Consider the following 22,405-nt stretch of genomic DNA (forward strand, 5'->3'; position numbering starts at 1 on the left):
CTGGCATATATCAGTGAAAAGGTTTCTTTTTTCCCCCATGTTCTGTTGTTGCTCCAGTGTCTTGGGCTTAATCAGGCCAAGACTGCCTAGAATAGCAGCACTTTGTCCCTCAACAACGCTCTTTCCCCAAAACACACCAAACTTTGATGGGCTTCAATAACTATACTTTTTCCAAAGGAAACCCTTGAAAATTCTCCTTGACAGAAAGTTGGGTTTATGCCAATTTAACAGAAGCTATGGGGTACACACAATGGTAGGTGAAAATGAATGCTGGTGTAGCCCAGTCCTGAGGCACAATAAAGACTTTCAGATAATGGAACAACCAAGCCCAACAGACACTGAGAACTAGTGCCTAGTTTTTAATGCAACAACAATCTATAGTGACATCTAGTGGGAAAGAGTAAAAATGAAAAAAGCCTGGTCTGAAATAAGTTGGTTCTGGGCTGCTTCACATGCTGCAGCTGGAAAACACTCTGGGTGTGTGCTGCTGTGGAGGCCTACAGTACAGCATGCATGTAAGCTGGTTGTTCTCAAGGGTTCCATGACGCTGGGAATACACTTTCCTAGGATCAGACAGGACTGCTAGAGAGAAGGGAATGTGCCAAGGATCTGCATCTACTGGTGCATTTTGCTGGTTGATTGCTGGATCAAATCCTTCAGATGGGCACAAATGAATGCTGTTAACATAGGCCAGAAAGTGGCAGGGATTAAGTTTAGTCAAAAGCACATTTCAGCCCATAGGGGTTACTTACGGTATTTGCATAAGTAATGAAAGGGGGGGAAAATAACCCAACAAATGTGTCCTGAGTTTAACTAGATTGGATTACAATCTGTAACATAGATAAAACAGACCCATACATCTTTTATTCAAAAGCTTCCAAACTCATTCCAAGCATTCAAAAAAATATATTCAAAACAGTTTAACAGGTGTTAGAATTTTAAAAGAATACCATCCTGATATAATAAACTGATTTCAAAAGCATGAACACAGCCCAGTCACCACTGAGCAATTTTCAGTCCTAGCGATTTCCAAGGAACAAACAGTTAAGCACATGCTTAACTCTCACAAATGAAATAACTGGGACTTAACATTGCTTAGCCTGGACTACATCAGGCACCCTTTCTTTGTATGTCGCTTCTTTTTGTTGTTCCTTTTACTGTGGACCCTCAGCTTCCTTTGCTTCCTCTTCCTTTTCTTCTGCCCCAGCAGCGGCTGTGAGGGGAAAAATGAAATGGAAGAACAATGATAGCAATATGCAAGTGTAACCCCCATGCTCAGAATGGGTTGACCCAGAAAGGGGTGGAGACTCAAAGCAGCAGAAGGCTGCAGAGCTCTTTGGAGGAGACAAGGCTACCAGACTCGGACCTTGATTGGTATAAGCCCTTAACAACTTGTTAAGGGTTTTCTTTTTTATGTTTGTAATGGGTGAGAGTTCTCCTGGAAACCTTCATCATGTTGAATCCTGTTCATCAAGCCCTTGGAGTCTTCAGAAGCCAACCCACTTGCAAAGAAGAAATGGACTTGGCATTACAAGACTGTAACTAGAAGGACTTGAAAATGCAACCTGAGCAGGACCTTGAAGTGTGATGTTAAATGTTGATGTTATATGTTAAGAAAGTAAACCATTTTGTTTTTAAAAATTGTTGTTGCAAACTCATTCCAAGTTCTGCCCCACAGAACCCACAAGCTGAGATTACACAAGCACAAAATATAAAAATAATAACCGCTTCTAAAAGCATTATAATCAAATTTAGATGAGGTTGAAAAGAAGGAGAAGAAGAAAAAGAATTCACACAGGCATTCATATGTAATCTTTGGGGGAATGGGGCTGTGTTCATCTAAACAAAAGAGAAATTTGGAAATGAGACCCTCGCTGCTATAACCTGCAAAGAAGCTCCAAAAGTCAAGGATAAGAGCAAACAGTAGAAATTCACTTTTGCCCTGAAAAATTGGAAGCTATGTCCTTATAGTAGTGCAACAGAAAGTCTACCCGCCGCATTCACCTCAAGAGACAATACAGCTCTGCCTCTCTAGATGAAAGATTCAGAGCTAGTTCAGCTATGAGTTTGGCTGAACTCATTGGTTACGACTGAGTATGTAGCCAATTCTATTCTCCCCCACCCCTTCCCCTTTTCCCGGCTATAACCTAAAATGCTGCCTGGTCACCTCTTTTGCCTCTTCTTCCTGACCTTGGAAAAGTCTGCAAGATGGTGCTGCCATCCTGAAGGTACTAGTTAAGTCACCAGAATGGCCTTGTCTTGAATAAGACAAACCAACGGCACCTTTGAGATCTTTCCCAAAATAGGAGAAAAGGAGAGAGGAGGTGGCATCTTTGGCAGCAGTGTTCATTGACTGGAGGAAAGAAAGGTGGCAGAAACAGAAGAAGCAGATTATGAGCCACAGCTTTTAAAACAGTGTTATTTTAACAGGGGTTATCTCTTTTTCTCCTTCTAAGGCTGCTGAATCTGGAAGGTGGGGCTTAACAGGGGTTAACAGAGTTCATCTCTTGTTCCTCTTTGTCCTGAGAGGTGGGGCTTTTGTCCTGAGAGGTGGGGCTTTAGTTCAGTCTCTGGAACCAGCGGCGCGCGCAATTTTAATTTAATTTTTTTGTTTTTTAAATTAATAAGGACATATTTGACAGATAGTACGTGCAGATAGCTCCAGGGGGGCAGTGACTAAAAGCTTAATATTTAAATATCTAAACAAATCAGATATGAAGGCAGAAAGCCAGCAGGGGGATGGGGGCTTTCCAGTGTTTTGCACTGAGTGTCACATGTATGACTATCTGCCACTAGGACAGAAGTTGTGGGTGTGCCCTCGCTGCAATGAGCTCCTGGCACTCAAGGAACGTGTGCGTTCTCTTGAAGCCAAGGTGGCAAACCTGGAGAAGCTGAAAGAGGCAGAGAGGGTGACAGACGAGGCTTTCAGGGACCTAACAGCCGGGTCCCACTCCCAAGGTGACATCTCTTCAGATGTCATGGAGAATGAAGGCCTTGGGGATGGAGGGTGCCAGTCTGAGGTGGGGGAAGATGCTCCCTTAGATGGGATCCCTTCCTTAACTGGTGATCAGCTATCCTCTTCAAGACTGAGGATACCCCTCGGGGAGGTGGGGGGCTCCTTGTAGTGGGTGATTCGATCATTAGAAATGTAGAGAGTTGGGTTTATGAGAGGCATGATGACCGCATGGTGACTTGCCTGCCTGGTGCGAAGGTTGCGGATGTCACGCTTCGTCTAGAAAGGCTTTTAGACAGTGCTGGGGTGGAGGCAGCTGTTGTGGGCCCAATTGGCACCAACGACATTCGGAAATGTAGCCGGGGAGGTCTGGAAGCTAAAGTTAGGCTGCTCGGAACCAGGTTGAAGTCCAGGACCTCCAAGGTGGCATTCTCAGAAATGCTACCCGTTCCACGCGCAGGGCGAGCTAGGCAAGCGGAGATACAGGGTCTCAATGCGTGGATGAGAAGGTGGTGTAAGGCAGAGGGTTTCAGATTTGTCAGGAACTGGGGAACCTTTTGGGACAAGGTAGGCCTGTACAAACGGGACGGGCTTCATCTTAACCAAAGAGGAACCAGGCTGCTGGCGCTCAACATTAAAAGGTGGCAGAACAGCTTTTAAACTGATCACTGGGGAAAGCCGACAGAAGCTGAGGTGACTTCGGTTCGAATACAGTATCTATGGGGATGCAGACAGAGAGGGAGGTTTTTCTAAATCAACCACATACAAGCGAGGAACATAGCAATGTGCATGTGACAAGGGATAGTGTCTACAAAAGACTTGAGGGTAAAGCACATAAATCCCAGGTTAAGGACAGAGACAGGGTATACAGGTGTCTCTATGCCTGATAGTAGAAGCATTCGACCTAAAATGGGGGAGCTAGAGTACAGAGTTTTGAAGGGGGACTTTGATATAGTGGGCATTACAGAGACATGGTGGAATGAGGAGAACCAGTGGGATGCTGTTATACCAGGCTACAGGCTCTATAGGAAGGATAGGACAGGGCGCATTGGGGGTGGAGTTGCCCTTTACATCAAAGAGAGCATAGTATCACATAAAATAGACAATGCAAGGGGAGCTGGTTCCCCTACAGAATCACTGTGGATATCAATACCAGGTGTGAAGGACAGTTTAATATTAGGAATATATTATCGTCCCCCCTGACCAAAGTGCACAAGAGGATTCTGAGATGGAAAAAAGAAATTAGAGAGGCCAACAAAAAACAAAAATGTAGTGGTAATGGGTGATTTTAACTATCCCCATATAAACTGGAAAAATGCATGTTCAGGTCATAGTAAGGAGAGAGCATTCCTGGATATGCTAAATGACTGTGGCTTAGAGCAGATGGTTGTGGAACCAACCAGGGGAGAGGTGATCCTAGATCTAATTCTATGTGGGACCCAGGACCTGGTGCAGGAAGTCAGTGTTGTTGAGCCTATAGGGAACAGCGACCACAATGCTGTCAGATTCAGTATCTCAGCATGCGAACAAGTGGCAACTACTAATGTAGTTACATTCGCCTTCAGAAAGGGAAATTTCTCAAAGATGAGGGGGATAGTAGGAAGCTGAAAGGGAAAATCAAGAGACTCAAAACTGTCCAGGATGCTTGGAGGTTATTTAAAAACACAGTAATAAAAGCTCAGCTGGAATGTGTTCACTTAGCAGGTTAGAAAAGGCAGCACCCAGTCCAAAAGAAAGCCACCATGGTTAACAAGAGAGGTTGAGGAAATTATCAGAAAAAAGAAAATGTCTTTTAGAAAATGGAAGTCCAGTTTGGCTGATGAAGAATATGAGAGGGAACACAAATGGTGGCAAAAGAGAAGCTAGTTAGCTGTTAAGGGAGGCAAAAAAGGATTATGAGGAGCATGGCTATGAACATCAAGACCAGCAACAAGTAGTTCTTCAAGTACATCAAGAGTAGGAAGCCAGCAAAGAGAGCTGATGAGCCCATTAGATGACAAAGGAACAAAGAGGTGTGCTAAAAGATGGCAGGGGAGATTGCAGAGAAGCTGAATGAATTCTTTGCATCTGTCTTCACTCAAGAGGAGGTGAGGAACATTCCTGCACCTGAACCAAGCTTCTTAGGAGAATGGAATCTGAGGGAACTAAGCGAAGATAGTGGTAGACAAAGGAAGAAGTTCTGGCAGCCATTGATAAACTAAATGTTACCAAATCCCCTGGCCCAGATGCATTCACCCAAGAGTTCTTAAAGAAGCTCAAGCATGAGATTGCTGATCTTCTCACTTTAATATGCAACTTATCCCTGGAAATCAGGCTCCATCCCTGAAGACTGGAAGATGGCCAATGTCACACCAATCTTTAAGAAAAGGATCTAGGGGACCGAGGAAACTACAGGCCAGTCAGTTTGACATCTGTTCATGGTAAATTAGTAGAATCTATCATTAAAGATAAAATTATAAAACATGTAGAAAAGCAAGACCTGCTGAGAGAAAGAGTCAGCATGGCTTTTGCAGAGAGCAAATCCTGTCTTACAAACTTACTAGAGTTCTTTGAGGGTGTAAACAGGCATGTGGACAGGGGTGAACCCGGTGGACATTGTCTGCTTGGATTTCCAAAGGCTTTTGACAAAGTTCCTCACCAGAGTCTGTTGAGAAAACTCAGCAATGAAGGAATAAGAGGAAGTCCTCCTATGGATTAAAAACTGGTTGAGAAACAGGAAACAAAGAGTGGGTGAAAATGGGAAGTTTTCACAATGGAGAGATGTAGGGAGTGGTTGTCCCCCAAGGATCCGTTTTGGGACCAGTGCTCTTTAACCTATTCATAAATGACCTGGAAGTAGGGGTGGGTAGCATGGTGGCCAAGTTTGCAGATGATACCAAATTATGTAGGGTGGTGAGAACCACAAAGGATTGCGAAGAGCTCCAAGCGGACCTTGATAAATTAGGTGAGTGGGCTCCAGAAATGGCAAAATGCAGTTCAATGTAGCAAAATGTAAAGTGATGCACATAGGGGCAAAAAATCCAAACTTCACATACACGCTACAGGGGTCAGTGCTATCAGTCACAGACCAGGAAAGGGATTTAGGCGTCTTAGTTGATAGTTCCTTGGGAATGTCAACTCAATGCATAACCTTTGTGAAAAGAAAAGGCAAACACTATGCTGAGGGATCATTAGAAAGAAAGGAAGTGATAATAAAACTGCAAAGATTGTCATGCCCTGATATAAAGCAGTTGTGCGACGCGCCAGAGTACTGTGTCCAGTTCTGGTAGCCGCATCTCAAAAAAAAGGATATTGAGGGAGATAGAAAAGTGCAGAGAAGGGCAACAAGGATGATTGAGGGACTGGAGCACCTTCCCTATGAGGAGCTGCCGCGGCCTTTGTAACTCTTTAGTTTGGAGAGCAGGCTACCGAGGGGGGATATGATTGAAGTCTACAAAATTATGCATGGGGTAGAAAATGTTGACAGGGAAAAATTTTTCTCTCTTCCTCACAATACTAGAACCAGGGGGCATTCATTGAAAATGCTGGGGGGGAAGAATTAGGACTAATAAAAGGAAACACTTCTTCACGCAACGTGTGATTGGTGTTTGGAATATGCTGCCACAGGAGGTGGTGATGGCCACTAACCTGGATAGCTTTAAAAGGGGCTTGGACAGATTTATGGAGGAGAAGTCGATTTATGGCTACCAATCTTGATCCTCTTTGATCTGAGATTGCAAATGCCTTAACAGACCAGGTGATCGGGAGCAACAGCCGCAGAAGGCCATTGCGTTCACATCCTACATGTGAGCTCCCAAAGGCACCTGGTGGGCCACTGCGAGTAGCAGAGAGCTGGACTAGATGGACTTTGGTCTGATCCAGCTGGCTTGTTCTTATGTTCTTATGTTCTTATGAGTAGTGATTGGGCAACATCCAGTAGTGCAGCATATAGTAATGGCCTCAGCTTTGGGGTGGGGATCAGCAGATCACACAGACTGATCTTTGAAAAACTTTTAGGTGGGTGACATTTGCAGTTAAAGGTTGGACCATGTTTCCAGTGTGAATGGACCCTACTGGTCATCTGTTAAAGTGACCACCTTATTTGCACATTCCCTTTGGCCCCTTCTGCACACACAAAATAATGCGTTTTCAAACCACTTTCGCAACTGTTTGCAAGTGGATTTTGCCATTCCGCACAGCTTCAAAGAGCATTGAAAGCAGTTTGAAAGTGCATTATTCTGCATGTGCGGAATGAGCCTTTGTCTCTCTCTCACCCTGATCTCCTTGGTCTTCTTTAGCCCCCTCTTCCTCTTCCTCAGGCTCTTTTGGTGGTGAGGTAACTTCAGTGGGCTCAGCTGCCTCTGCAGGCGCCTCAGCAGGAGTTTCCAAAGGGGTCTCACCAGCTGAAATGGGAAAAAGGAAACTTTAGGAAGAGCAAAAGCAATACATGCTACTTTATGAATATTTTAACTGGATGCAGGCCTCCCCTTTAAATCAGGAATATGCTATACTTCCTTCTTCGTAGTTATTCTAAAGTGTTGATACAAGCAAGATGGAATCTCAAACCGAAACTTCCCCCACAGAGCCATTACAACTTTTCCTCTCTGAGTACTTGAATATAATAAAGTTAAATTTGTAGCAGAAGGTTTTTCCACAGCCTCACTAGTATATGCTGTCTTATATCTAATGAGGTTATATCTAATACCAAAAAAAATCCATGTAATGTGTTTTAGGTTTCATGTGGGCCCATATGGCTCCTTGGAACTTAAAGTTCTATCACAAAATTTTTCTCCACTGGCTAATCATGTCTATGGTTTACCTTCTCTGTGGATTTTGTCACCTACTGTGATTTCTAACGGAAGCATTTCCATAGTTCAAGCACTTACATGGTTTTTACTTGTATGAGATTGTTCTCTGATAGGTAGTATGTCCAGAAATAAAATCTCTTTTTATAGGTTCAAAATAGTAGCAGGTTTTTTTTTCTTCTACATGTTTTGTTGTGCATAGTGAGATTTCTTGAACTCTGTGTGCTCTTCAATGTTTTGATGATCTTGGGTGGAAGGCTCTCACCCCTCATCTAAGTTTGCATTTAATTTTTCTCTTCAATGGACCTCCAGGTGGCTGATGAAGTTGGACTTTCAATTTTAAAAATGTTCTACAAATCTACATAGTATAGTTTCAAAGGGCATAACAATGTTTAATATATAAAACTCCTGTAAACGTTTTGTCATGTTTAACAAATATTTTTGCAAAACAATTCCTATAGTCTGAAAATTGACTCCCCACATTTTAAAAAGCCTTTTTAATCTATTCATTTATCCACCATTCTCCATCAGTATCCTAATATCTCTCTACAGATCCTCTTTTGAACCCAGATTCTGATTCCATAAAAGAAACACATTGAAAGGACATACAAGAGACCCATTGAAAGGAAAACAACAGTGCTTGAAGGATTGCATCTGTGGCAAAGTACAAACCTGGCGTCTCTGACTCCTCAATTACAAGAGGTTCTTGAATTATTACAGTGGGCGTTTTTACAGGAAGTGGCTCTTCAGGTGCCCACAGTGTTAACTCGGTAATTTTTGTTGCTTTCCACTTTGGAGCAGTTGATGTCAAAGCCTCTTCTTCCTCCTCTTCCTCTCCTTTGTCCTACCCAGCAAATAAATATCCAGCACAGAATTTGAATGGAACAGAAATGACTAGGCTGCTTCATGCCTCAGAAGGAATTCATACAGTCACAGGCATCCCATGTTGCCTTACAGCCCCCAGCAATACACAGGTCTAGGCTAAAAGAATGGTTTTTATACCCAGAATAGTGAGAGTGTTATTGTAGCCTCAAATACAGTAATGCAGAAATTATCATGACATTTCAACCTTTCAGAAGAAGTCATCACAAATGCAATATCTGCTGCCAGTTGTACTAAAAAGAATGAAGCTATGAACCCACAGTACAATCCACTAGAGAAGAATTAAGGACCAACTGGCAAATCTGTGCTAGAATGTGGACTATAGAGCTTTTGAAAAGGAACATCCACTCCAAGCAACATCTATCCGTGGTGGATGACCTCAGCACAGTTTCATTAACACTGCTACATCTCGGAACAAAGAAAAATGATCCTTAATCCAGAAGTTGGAATGCTCTTAGATGGACTATTTTCATGTTGAGTAACCCTAACACTCTCTGTCTTTTCCCAATCCTCTATCCTTTCTCTATCATTGCAATAACATTATAAAGTGTCTATTTTAATGGCACAGTGTTCCTGACATAGCATGCTACTCTTACATTCCATGCACTAGTGCCTGTTTTCTCATGATTAGTGTGGCCATTTTGTTCATAAATGCAGAACCATCTCTATCAAACTTTAACCATTTGATTGGCACTTGGCACAATTCTCTTTCCCTTACTTGGGAATTGAATCTTGCTAGGTCTTGCTAAAGTTTGAATTTCTGAAACATCAAAAGGAAGAATAAGAACCATGCATAAAATATAATTTTTATTAGACATATAAATGTGATGTCAGTGTAGTAAGAATTCTACTACACATGAAAATGACTGACTCGTTGGGTTGAATGGAACACTTCCATGAACTTACAGAAAGAAGAAGAAGAAGAGTTTGGATTTATATCCCCTTTTCTCTCCTGTAGGAGACTCAAAGGGGTTTACAATCTCCTTGCCCTTCCCCCCGCACAACAAACACCCTGTGAGGTAGGTGGGGCTGAGAGACCTCTGAGAAGCTGTGACTAGCCCAAGGTCACCCAACTGGCGTGTGTGGGAGTGTACAGCTAATCTGAATTCCCCAGATAAGCCTCCACAGCTCAGGTGGCAGAGCGGAGAATCAAACCTGGTTCCTCCAGATTAGATACACGAGCACTTAACCTTCTACGCCACTGCTGCTCCTTAAGTTAACATACTTATTTTTCCCTTTTGATTGATGAAATGTTTATTGGTACAAACTTCAGAAATAAATGGTACAGCAAGCTACCGCATCATACATACATTTAGGTGCAAGTAAGTCCAAGTGAACTCAATATGTTTAGCTCAGAGTCACTGTTACTGCTGCCTTGGCTCATGGATATCAGTGTCTGTCTCAAATTAACTATTGCAATATTAAACAAACGTAGCACAAATACTGTTTACTGTGCACTTGAGGACCAGGATTCTGCCTCCTTTTTTTACATATGGAAATATTTTTGACATTGACAGATATAGACTAGATTAGTACAGAAGTTCCAGATCCTCAGATCCACTCTATTAAATTATCCTCTATCTTTGGACTCTATGCTCTGGCATTACATTTTTCATCTGCTGATTTTTGATAAAGAAAACTGCAAAAATAGAAGTATCAACATTGGTACAAAAGCTATTGAGGTTTGTTGTTAGGGACACGATGAATTATTTTCCCACCAATGAATAAAGCAAAAATAAAAGTTCTATGAAAGGAAAAAAGAGATGATAAAATATTCAAAGCCGTTTTACTGAACAGAGATACTGAAAAAGTATTCATGCTTTCAGAAGGCAGAGCAAATGTACAGAAACTAATATTCCAAAGGTATTGCTTTTTCTGAAATGCCTTTCTAACTGATGTCACACGCAAGCAAACCATGCAGCACTCCACTTCAAAGCCAGAGGGCACCTCTGTTATTCTAGACTCCCTGAGGACGAAGGCTTCAATGATTGGTTGCTTCTCATAGCTCTGATCAGATGGCAGTTTTGTGCTGCCTCTTTTCTTGTTCTTGGTTTGCATCAGCTAAGCAAAAAAAATCAACGAATTCAACTGTATACAAAAAATTTCAAACACCATATGCATGAAAAATGGAAGTTTCCCAAATTTTCCAAAGTAAGGGAACCTGCACGCATGAATTTCAGAACACGATCTAGCCAAAGTATAAACAGTCTGAACATATGAACTTCCTAGAAAATCAATGGGACTGAGAAGCAGTTTAACAGAACTTTGAAGGATTGTGGTCATAATCCTGGTTTCTAGGCACAGCTCACAAAATCACTTTAGCAGCCCAATCCGGAGGGCTCTGGCATCTGGAGACAGAACCACTGCCACATTGCTGTACCACCTCCAGAGAGCTTCCAGGTGGCACAGGAAGGCAGCAAACACCAGAAAATCCCCAGCTGCCTGAATGCCTTCCATAGAGCAAAATGGACTTATGCCACCGTTTTAGACAGTGTAAGTTGGAGGCCTGGGCCGGGAGCCCAGTGGAATCCAACTAAAGTCAGCTCACCCCTGGAATTCCCACTAGTCTGCCTCCACCCATACCGGTGTCCAGTTTTAGGCCAACACAGCTCTTCAGACGTCAGACTTTCAGGATTGAGCACCAAGGCCAACCTTTGTGTTTGCTCTCCCCTCTGGCATCCGTGCCACTTAAGCTGGTGGAGTGGGCAAACACACCGATGGAGTTTTGTGCCAATTCCAGGAGCTGCTCTGCCCCCCGCCCCTCTGGTTTGGGCTACCCAAAGTGATTGTACAACCACAGAATATTATATCACTCCTAACTACTGTTTTTACATGCAGGACCCAAGCACTGAGTCATTACTGATCCATGGGGTAATGTCATATCACAGGCTATGTTAAATGGGATGGTTTGCCATTCTCTTCTCTGTTCATCTACACTTTACCTCCAGCAAGCTGGAAGAATGGAAGTGTGCTGCCAGCAGGTGCTAACTGGGACATGGCCAGACAGACCAGAGTCCAGGCAGGCAGCTAGTGAGGGGATAGTCAAGAAAAGCTGCAGGCAAAACCATAATCCAAAACAGTCCAGAGACAGGGCAGGCAAAGGCAAGGTCAAGGCAGGCCAGAGTCAAGGCATAGGCAGGAGATCAGGTAAGCAGAGAGCCAGAGGTCAGAGGAAGACCTGACACATGGCGCTCGCTGGAAGTACACTAACTGCACCCAGGCAGATCCATGTCCCTGACAGGGTTTATATAGGTGGTCTTGGCTAATGAGGCTGGGATCCTGCAAGGACTCAGTCCTCCTCAGATGTAGATGCCTCCATTTCGCAGAGCCTTCGGCCATACCTAGCAACAATGAGAGCACTTTTCCTTTTACTCTGTAACTGTAGCCTCTGCCTCTGTCTCCTTTGTGCAGCTGGCTCATTACTCTGCTCTTCTGGGATTCCTGATGGCTCTCCCAGCTGCACAGCATCAGGGTCTGTCTTGGCTTACAGGGAAGGGTCTAGAGCTGGTTCTGCTGCCTACATCTCCTTGTGAAGAGCCAGTTCTGGCTCCACAGTGTCTTCAGTATCCACAGACTGGCTCATGACAGGAAGGCTGAGTCAGCCTTGAACGAGCTACCTGAAACCAACTTTTTTCAAACTTAGCTCATAAGCAGAGGTTTGGCTGCAGAACTGCAGCTTACCGTTCTGCATGATAACAAGATAAAGTTCAAAGAACTGGCAGCAATTCTTTTAGCAAGTTTAGAGAACTATTATCCTTAGAAAGACAGATTTTCCTCTTTCTGCCTGGGGAGCAGAGGATGTGGCTCTTCTTTTAATGGCTGCACAGAATTAAAGGTTGCATTACTGGCAAAGGTCGAATTCCCACTGGAAAATTTTACGCAGATCAAAACCAGTTTGTAGTGAAACCATGCCCTCTTCATCGGAGTTTCTACCTCCCCACCACAGCGAGCACACAGCAGACACACCCGGTTCCAGAACTCTTAGCAATCCCGACTACCAGGTGATCTCGCTTTGCCAGTCTCCCCTGATTGGCCGGTGTGCCTTGATGGGGCGGGACCTTTTTCCCTGCAGAAACGTACCTTGTTCAGGCGAGACCGCAAAAAAGCTAACGTTTTTAAGTTTAACATTTAACTGTGAGAACACTTAAAGATTCAACAGTTATATGTTTGACTGGTTAACGTCCTTCCGCATCCCCTTCTGCTCTCGCTCGCCAATTGCAAAAGCAAAAACTAAACCCAGGAAAGGCTGGCTGCGCGCGCATTGCTTCAGCGCTGGCAGAGCGCTGACTGGTTGCCCGATTTTTGCATCACGCTCCACGGTGGGAAACAAGTCAGGGTTTCAACCCTTGTCCCTCCCCTCGGATCAGCTCTGAACCGTGCCAATGAGGTTTATCCCACTTGCAAGCAAGTCCAGCCGGGAAGCGGAATAAGGAGGAGAACAAGCACCAGAAACGGGAAGAATCCATGTCTGCCACGCAAGCAATGGGGAGGTCGTTCCTGAAACCTGGTTAGTTTGTGTCCTGAAACCTGGCTAAGAAGATAGTGGGGATTCGACCAAAGAGGCAAATCCTCAGTGAAGTTCTAAGCAGGTCTGCTCAGAATCCTACCAAAGTCTACTCAGGGAAGCTTTCTCCCAGAGAAGTTATTAGGATTGCACATACGTGCAAAGACATAAACGTCTTATTAACTATATCAGAAATATACTATGTTATCACTGGATGGGTATAAGGAGGTGACAATGAAATTGAAAAAGGAACTCCAGTATTGCAAAGAACCCTCCTTTAAAAAAATCAACTCAACAGAGCCAAAGAAAGAGAGACCTGGCCTGGCCACATGCTAATCAAAGTCTGAAGAATACCTTCTTCTGATCTCTCATGACAGACTGGTGAACGCAACCTAGATTACACGATCAGCACTATTAGAAATAAAAATTGTTACTACCATACTTCAACAAATGGGGGACTCACTTAGGGGTAGGGTTGTCATCTCACGGTTGAGAAATAAATTGAGATTTTGGAGGTGAAGACTGAAGAGGGCAGGGTTTGAGGAAGGGAGAGACTTCAATGGGATATAATGCGATAGAGACCACCTTCCAAAATGTCCATTTTTTTCCAGATGAACTTATCTCTGTTGCCTGGAGATCAGTTGTGATAGTGGGAGATCTTCAGCCACCCCCCTGGAGGTCAGCCGGGGGACATCTTATTCTCTCCTCCTGCACTATTTCTTCTTTCTCTCCCCCAAAAGCCCCTATAGCGTTTTATGTTTTCCTGCTTCCTTCTTCCCTTCCCACTATCCAGTCAACCTATATTTATCTATCCTCATCTTCAGCTTTTTCTCCTTCCCTCCTTCTGGCAACCTCACCCCAGCAAAACTCTGCATGGTGCAGCTGCTGGGCTCAGCCGGGTCAGCCCAGTTGCACCACACTGGCTTTCATGGGATGACTGCTGATGGATAGTAGCCAACTGCCAGGTCTGGACAAATCGTGCATATCAGGGGGTAGCAAGTTTGTAGAAAGACCTGTTCATGGCTCTAATATCCAGATGTAAGTATCCACAGATGGGGCCATCTTGAGATACACAGATATCATAAATGAAAGCTCATCCTTCCTAAACCAAATGTATTGCTTCAATCCAAGGCTCATTCCGCACATGCAGAATAATGCACTTTCAAACTGCTTTCAGTGCTCTTTGAAGCTGTGCGGAATAGCAAAATCCACATGAAAACAGTTGTGAAAGTGGTTTGAAAACACATTATTTTGCGTGTGCGGGCCCAAGTGTAGCCAACAGGCATAAAACAAATCAGATGAATAAGTGTAATTGAGGTCACAGGATTTCATAATACTTACAGCATGAATATATTCACCATGTTGTTCGCATCCAATATCAAATATGTACTTTCCAGGACCTGTTGGCTGTGCAAGAAAACAAACAGAAATAACAACATTCTAACCACTGCAAATCCTAAAGATACACAATATCTCAAATTGTATTCCTGCCCAGGAATTAAAATCACAGGGAGTGGCCCTCCTGAGTGCTCTATCAATCAAAGAGGACTGTTGATGAGCAAAGTGAGAGGGCCTTTAATACCATTAATAACCATCTTATTTTGCATTGTCACTGTTTCACAGCTGTAATTTCATCCACTAGCTTCCCCCTTGGAGACACTCCCGAGCCTGGAAAGATCAGGCTGATGTCTCAAACCATTAGACCAATAACCAACCATTAAGGTTGATGTCTGTCCCTTGTCCTTCCCAGGAAGGCAGGAACTCTCTTTGTCTAGGGAAATTAAGGATCACTCTGCATAACCCTGAGGGTCTGATTTTCCCTATAAAACACCCACTCTCCCGATAGAGGGAGTTCAGCATTTCTGGACAACTCTCTGTCTGTGACATTGTTCCACAGTGCTGTTTCTCCCAGAACTAAGCGTGCGTCACTCAGTCCTGTTCATTGGACTATTCGCTCCAATACCAAGTGACTATAATTTTTATTGTCCTATTCTAATATTGGGACCTGGGATAGGAATCCTTCTCTCCCTCCTTAACTCCACCATTCCCAGACTGTGGCCCCTTCCACAAGGGCCTGGGGAGCAGCGGGGCACCAGTGTACATGACACCAGTGCAGTCCCAAGGCCCTTTGCATACTTGTGTGTGGGTGGCCCAGAGCTGCCGCAGCCTTCTGCCCAGAGGCATGTTGCTTTTAACAAATCTTACCTCCTCTTCCCCTCGTAGCTCCGTCAGAATGAGGGGACACCCCCCACCCCCGTTGCCTTGGCAATGCCCCAGGAGTTGGAGGGCAGGAGGCATGTCCCCTGGTTCCCACGAAGCTATGCAGGGAAGAGAAGGTAAGGTTTTTTTAAGCGGCAAGTCGAAAAACAGCGCCTTCCACCCAGTGCCGTTCACTCGGCACCCAGGTGGACGCTGCTGTTTTCTAAAAGATTTACTCATTTAGCGAGTCAAGAAAACACAGTTGTGGAGAAAATGAGATGGGGCGGAAACCACACAGCCCCTCGGTGTTTTTACCGGCCGCTCACTGCTGTATACAGCCTGTGCAGAGTGGGCCTGTCACTCACACACTCAGGCTCTGTGAGGAATTAACACTTTAGATTCAGGCTTTTCTGTCTCTGCCTTAGGTCTGTCACAGAGGGTGATCTTGTTGCTCATTGGCACAGCAGCAAGTGACATATCCTTTTAGCTGCTAGAAGCAGGACCAGTCATCCCTCAACTGAACACAGCCCTAACAAAGTCTCCAGCAAGCAATACTAGCAGCCACTGTGGTACAGGTGGCAGCACAAGTTCTGGAGGAGTGGCAGCAGGGAGGGAGGTGCTCAAAGGCAGTATCTTTTTCAATAAGCACAATTCCAGGCACGGTTTTACGATGTTTTAAATACACTGGGTCTATGTGTCAAATGAAAGACAAAATACATTAGCTTATCTGTCTGATCTGCTTCTGGAGCAAACATCCAAGCAGAAAGATATCAGATACACGTGCAAGAATGCAAGTATACACAACTACCTGTTACAAACTTTAAAAGAGCTGAGAGTTGGAGGTGAATGGGGGAGGAGGCAGCTTGAGCAAGAGAAGTGGCTTTGTCTGCCCAGTTTTCCCAGCCTACTTCTATGCTTTGCCAGCAGGACCTTAGAATGACAGAGTAGAGCACTTACTTCAGGTGGCTCACTGTACTAGCTCACAATCAGCAGGACTAAGTCTTTTCAGCCTTGTAAGGACTTCAGGTACCCCTCTTCCACCACCCATCACTTAGATTTATTCTCCACCTGTACCCACCATATCCCCACAACTTTATCTTGTGGTATCAGCCTCCCTCCATAGATCAGTGACAGCTGCACATATGTGCGCCTGCTGTAAGGAGAGATAATTGCAAGATTTAATGGAGACATATTAACATATTAATTGTCATGTGGAACAATTGTTTCAATTCCATTTCCATATGATAGTGGAATAATGATGGCCTTCTTCAGATTCAGCCTGACTCTCAAGCCAATCAAAATCTCTACAGGAGCTTTTGTGTGCATCAGTAGAACTGCTTCTACCACCAAGCCCTATCTCACATGAGGCTCCTTGTGCACAAAGATCTTCCACATATCACAAATATAATTTATGGGTTTTAGAGATAGAGTTTGCTCTATGGAACAAGTAGATATTCTAAAAATCGATACATTTATATCATACATACATTTTTATTCACAAACTTCCCCTGATATCTATGGTTTAGATGAATAAGTTCAGCAGCTCCTTCCTGTTGCCCGTTTACCCAGGTGCCAACATATTTGGAACCAGTTAATGAAAAGACATATGTACCTTGTCCATGCCTACGGAGAGAAAACAACAGTTTTGTTAAAATTCCAAAGGAAGTTCCATAGTGAACAGATGGAAAACTGCACTATCCTAACCTTGATTTTGAGCAACAGAATTATTTTTCTCATACAATGACAGTGTCAATTGATTTAAATGCTTCAGCTGTCATGTTCATGGTATCCTCCAGCAGGGACGTAGGTATAGATTTTTTATGGGGGGTTTCGGGGGGGCCACACCCCACCCGCCCCAGGGCATGGCCACGCCTCCCCAAGCCCCGCCCCTGGCCTAGCACTTATAAAAGCAGCTCTCCGAGGTCAGGGATGGCAGACTCCCCTGCCCTGCCCTCCCCTGCCCCTCCCCTCTGGGCTGAGGCATAGAGGGAAAATGGAGCCTGGTGCAAAATCTGAGTTTGGCGCCCCACCCCCCGGGGCAGCCGCTGTGATGCAGGAATCCACCCCCAAACAGCATCACTTTCAATGGTGTTTAAACTAGATCCACCTTAAAGGGAGAATCTGGGGTCCCTAGTTAAACAACATTGAAAGTGATGCTGTTTGGGGGTGGATTATCCCCCACCCTGAAACAGCATCACTTTCAATGTGGCGTAGTGGTTAAGAGCAGGTGCATTCTAATCTGGAGGAACCGGGTTTGATTCCATGCTCTGCCACTTGAGCTGTGGAGGCTTATCTGGGGAATTCAGATTAGCCTGTGCACTCCCACACATGCCAGCTGGGTGACCTTGGGCTAGTCACAGCTTTTCAGAGCTCTCTCAGCCCCACCCACCTCACAGGGTGTTTGTTGTGAGGGAGCAAGGGCAAGGAGATTGTAAGCCCCTTTGAGTCTCCTACAGGAGAGAAAGGGGGGACATAAATCCAAACTCTTCTTCTTCTTCTTCTAAACTGAGGACCTCAGATTATTCCTTTAAATGCATGCCGAAGGGGGTGGATTTAAAAGGAGAATCTGGGGAAATTGGGGGGGGGGGGTGCCTGCTGTCAGGGGTGCAATGGTTAAGCTAGAAACACCAAACTTTCAGGGTATCTTTAGGAGTCTCTCCTAATGATACCACCCAGGTTTCATGAAGTTTGGTTCAGGGGGTCCAAAGTTATGGACCCTCAAAGGTGTAGCCCCATCTCCTAAGCTCCCATTGGAAACAATGGGGGATGGGGGCACCCCCTTTGGGAGTCCATAGCTTTGGACTCCCTGGACCAAACTTCACAAAACCTGGGTGGCATCAATAAGAGACTCTCCTGATAATGCACCCCAGGTTTGGTGAAGTTTGGTTCAGGGGGTCCAAAGTTATGGACCCTCAAAAGTGTAGTCCCCATCTTCTATTAGGCCGTTTCCGCACGGCCTCCATTCGCCCCCACGCCGCCAAGAGTTCTGGCGGCGTGGGGGCGGAAGCAGAGGCCGACAGATGGCAGGCGGCTCCGCACGGAGCCGCCTCTTCTCCCTTCTGCGCCCCACTCACGATGTCCTCGTCGTCGCCTGCTGGGCGTCGAAGCCCCGCCCACGCTGCCCTCCGACCCCTGGAGGTCGGAGGACAGTGTGGGCGGGGCTGCGACGCCCAGCAGACGAGGCGAAGACATCGTGAGTGAGGCGCAGAAGGAGACTGCGTCTTCCGGCGCCGCGGTTTGCAGCCCCGCGCTGCGGAAGATCGCCTCCCCAACAACAACCCTTTAAAGGGTTGTTGTTTAGGGCGGCCTGGGGGGAGGGAAGCGGAGTCAGGTTGCCGCTGCTGCGTTGCAGCAGCGGCGCCTGTGCGAACGGCGGCCTGGGGGCGGCGTTTTTAGCGCCCCCCCGGCCGTCGTTAATGGGCTGTGCGGAAACGGCCTTAGTTCCCATTGGAAACAGTGGAGGATGGGCACCCCCTTTGGGAGTCCATAACTTTGGACCCCCTGAACCAAACCTCACCAAACCCGGGTAGTATCATCAGGAGAGTCCCCCAAACAATCCCTGAAAGGTTGGTTCTGCTAGCCCAAACAATGCGCCCCCTGCAGGCCAAAAACCGAAAAAGCACTAAAACGTTTTAAAAACCCACAAAGAAACGGGTGGGCAGAGCTTCGGACATGAATGGGGGGGGGGTTCAAACCCGAGAAACCCCCCTTACCTACCTGCATGTCCTCCAGTGAACTAAAATAAGTTGTTCTGTTAACCCTTCATGCTTTTTTAATCCAAAATATTTTTGATGAAAAAAGAGACGATTTAAAATATCAAAGACTTAAAAAAATAGTTTTATAGAATCATAGAGAAGGAAGCAGCCATCTAGTCTAAGTCCCTGCTCAATCAGTAGGATCAGCCTACTCAAAGCATCCCTGGTGAGTGTTTGTCCAGCTGCTGCTTGAAGGGATCACAACTCACTACATCCAAGGCAGCCAATTTCACTTACTGTTTAAAAAAATCCTAATATCCAGCCTCTACCTGGGTTGGAACTATATGAGAATTATTGGACAAACAAAGGCTCAAAATGCTTTTTTCCCCTGAATTCTGTGTGGCAAGGTATGGATACAAGACAGTAATTGCCTTAGACAACATAATTATCACAATAGAAGAGTCACTGTTGTTGTGTAGATGATAAAATTCACAACATGGGACCAAGAAACATGACTTTGCAAATTATCCAAAATAAAAAAAATCCTTCCAAAACAGACAAATGATGGCTGAAATAATTCATAAGAGACTTATCTAGTGGGAGAAAAGAAATCAGCCTGCTCAAGTCCCTGGGAATTTAGAACATCCTAAACAGGGAGATTATAAGTATAAATTAAAACATCCAAGTTCAAAATCTAATCATGAGTTGCTGGGAACAAGTGTGGGGGCAACTGTTACTTTCCTTAACGGTCATGATTAATAATTTACCTGGAGATTTTAAAAAGTATTTAACTCTAATGTTTTACTTTCTTAATTGCCATTACAATTTTTTACTTTCCATGGATGTAAAGTTCATATATAACAAAAGAACAAAACTTCAAGAAAACAAACCTGTTATGATTAAACCACTCTCCAGTGTATGTATCTCCATTCACATAATAGTACACACCATTGCCATGCCTCTGGTCCTCCACCCATTCTCCTGCAATTAACACCCATGGAAGCACACATATTAATATGATTACATTTCTTTATAAGCTACAGTGCTCAATCTGTCACTTGACCACTTAATCATGTAATTAATTTATCCACACAGAAAAAAAAGTGCTTAGTACTATACAGTAAAGCAAAAATCCCAAAACAGACAGGATCAAGAGATCTAGAACAAATTGCACTGAAACAAAACAAGCCTAAACTAAAACTGGGAGTAATCTATTATCAAAATATAAATCAAATATCTGGTGTCCATCCCATTGTTTCTCACAATTAATTTTTTTCATTTATTAATTCTCTCTCTCAAACACACAAGCTGTTGAACAGACCATTACTATCAACTCTTCCACAATAATATCTAGTTTTTAAGAATGCAGTTTACCTTCATATTTGGATCCATCAGGATAAATAAAGGTGCCATGGCCATGTTTTTTATTGTCAAAGTATTCCCCAGTGTAGCGTGCACCATTTTTAAATCTGTATAGCCCCTGAAACATACAATGTTGAGAGTTCTTATTCATGCTTGTGTTTGTTTTGCTGCAGTGCCTAATTTAGCCATGTGACTAACTGATTATGTCTTACCTGTCCACTTCTTTTTCCATTTGCATATTGTCCTTCATAGGTATCACCATTTGGCAATCTGGCCTTCCCATGTCCATGTCGCTCACCAGCTTCATTGCGTTCACCTTCATATTCCTATTTAAAGTGGATCAGATAATCAGCTTCTCGGCTAAAATAGGCTGATATTTCATGAAAATGCCTCCGAGGCAAACAATACTTCAGCTTAATGTATTGTCAAAGGCATTCATGGTCAGAATCAATAGGCTGTTGTGGGTTTTCCGGGCTGTGTAACCATGTCTGTTAAGTTTTGCTCCTAACATTTCACCTGCCACTCACAGATGCAGGCAAAACATTAGGAGCAAAACTTACCATTGACTTCAATGAACTTAGAAAAGCATAACTTTGCTTAGATTGCACTGCAAACATCCTCAATAGGGCACTCAGTACAACTTTATTTGGATGCAAGGTGCATAATTTTAATGTAGGATCCTGGGTTACAGCAGTGTTGAATTATTTGTAGGTTGTTCTACAATTATTTGACTTTAAGTAAACCTTTCCATGTCAATTTTTATACCCAGACAGAATCTTAAGACAAAATTTTCTAAGGCCCCTTCCGCACACGCAAAATAATGCGTTTTCAAACCACTTTCACAACTGTTTGCAAGTGGATTTTGCCATTCCGCACAGCTTCAAAGAGCATTGAAAGCAGTTTGAAAGTGCATTATTCTGCATGTGCGGAATGAGCCTAAGTAAAATAAGGACATATCAGATTATGTGCAAAATGCAATTACCACAACTTCCACATTATTATATTTAAATAAATCATGAAGCATATTTGAATTCTGCTGTTTTGCATTCACAAATTTACATAATTTGGATTTGGTGCCTTTTGCCAGGATGGGGAAGTCAAGACTAGAAGGAAGAAGGGGGAACTTCAGGGATGAGATGTGACAGTTTATCCTTATTCAGGATAAGATTCTGAATGAAGCATTCATTATTACTAATCCGTATTGGCATTTTCCCCCTTAATAAATTCCTTATAATAGCTGGTGTGTGTATTAGTTCCAAAAGGAAACTTTCAGGAAAAAATCCACTTCTAGCGTGCTGGTATGTCATCGCTCTTTTGCGATATCCCCACTCTCCTGTATCTCCCTATCCTTTCAGGCTCTGACCTCCCAAAGCCCTGACTCCCCTTTCCCGCTGCCGTTCCCTCCACTGACCCCCAAATCATTCTCTGCCTCCTCTTCGACCTCTTCCGAGCCAAGATCCGACATGATTCTCAGTGTACTCCAGCAGGGCGGGGGGTGGAGGGACGGTGGCGTTGCTATGGGAACAGCGTCCCACCGGACCCCGCCCCCCTGAACGTTCTGGAGGAGGCGCTCAGGAAGCGTCGTCACTATGGCAACCCTTTCAGCGGTGCAGCAAGGAAATGCGATGCTTGTCCTGCAAGCAGCTGTTGGTTGCTGCTTCTGCAGATGGCACCTTTGGGCGGCGCACCTGAAGGGGACCCGGTGTGTGCTTGCTGTCATGCTCAGGGGGTTGCTGCCCCACATACAGCTGTTCTTCTCCTCTATTGATCAAACCGAAGCAACAACAATAGGTGCAGATATTCCCAGAATGAAAATGAATTCTCAGCGTTGAAAGTCTGTACGCCCCGCAGTTGTTACGGGCTGTACAAGACCCATCGAGAGGGGCAAAAATGTTTAGTAAAATATTTAAGAGTTCTCTTTGTCGCTACAGCGTGGAAGAAGAGGTTATTTTATGATAGTACTGCAGGTCAGCTAATGACTAAGGAGTATAAGGGACACATTTGCTTGAAACTTCTTTTCATTATT

General features: G+C 44.3%; 1 protein-coding gene across 1 annotated transcript; it reads right to left on the reverse strand.

Annotated features, from left to right (window-relative positions):
* Positions 1-833: 833 nt before the first annotated feature.
* On the reverse strand, positions 834-21,887 carry RSPH1 (radial spoke head component 1). Its single transcript, XM_048492417.1, has 9 exons — positions 21,791-21,887; positions 20,592-20,705; positions 20,392-20,497; positions 19,908-19,998; positions 16,810-16,945; positions 14,465-14,530; positions 8,410-8,581; positions 7,207-7,335; positions 834-1,213 (listed from the first exon to the last, which is right to left on the reverse strand). Exons 1-9 carry the CDS (start codon positions 21,842-21,844, stop codon positions 1,155-1,157), a joined length of 927 nt encoding a protein of 308 aa, XP_048348374.1. The 5' UTR covers positions 21,845-21,887; the 3' UTR covers positions 834-1,154.
* Between the last annotated feature and the right edge of the window lie 518 nt (positions 21,888-22,405).

Source organism: Sphaerodactylus townsendi, linkage group LG04 (assembly GCF_021028975.2).
Source record: "Sphaerodactylus townsendi isolate TG3544 linkage group LG04, MPM_Stown_v2.3, whole genome shotgun sequence".
Lineage (NCBI taxonomy): Eukaryota > Metazoa > Chordata > Lepidosauria > Squamata > Sphaerodactylidae > Sphaerodactylus > Sphaerodactylus townsendi.

Excerpts from the sequence above, each read along its gene's own strand:
- RSPH1 (XM_048492417.1), bottom strand. The coding sequence starts at position 21,844 with ATGTCGGATCTTGGCTCGGAAGAGGTCGAAGAGGAGGCAGAGAATGAT. Across the intron at positions 20,706-21,790 it reads AGGCAGAGAATGATTTGGGG|GAATATGAAGGTGAACGCAA; the intron begins GTCAGTGGAGGG and ends CACTTTAAATAG. Across the intron at positions 1,214-7,206 it reads AGAAGACCAAGGAGATCAGG|CCGCTGCTGGGGCAGAAGAA; the intron begins GTGAGAGAGAGA and ends TTCCCCTCACAG.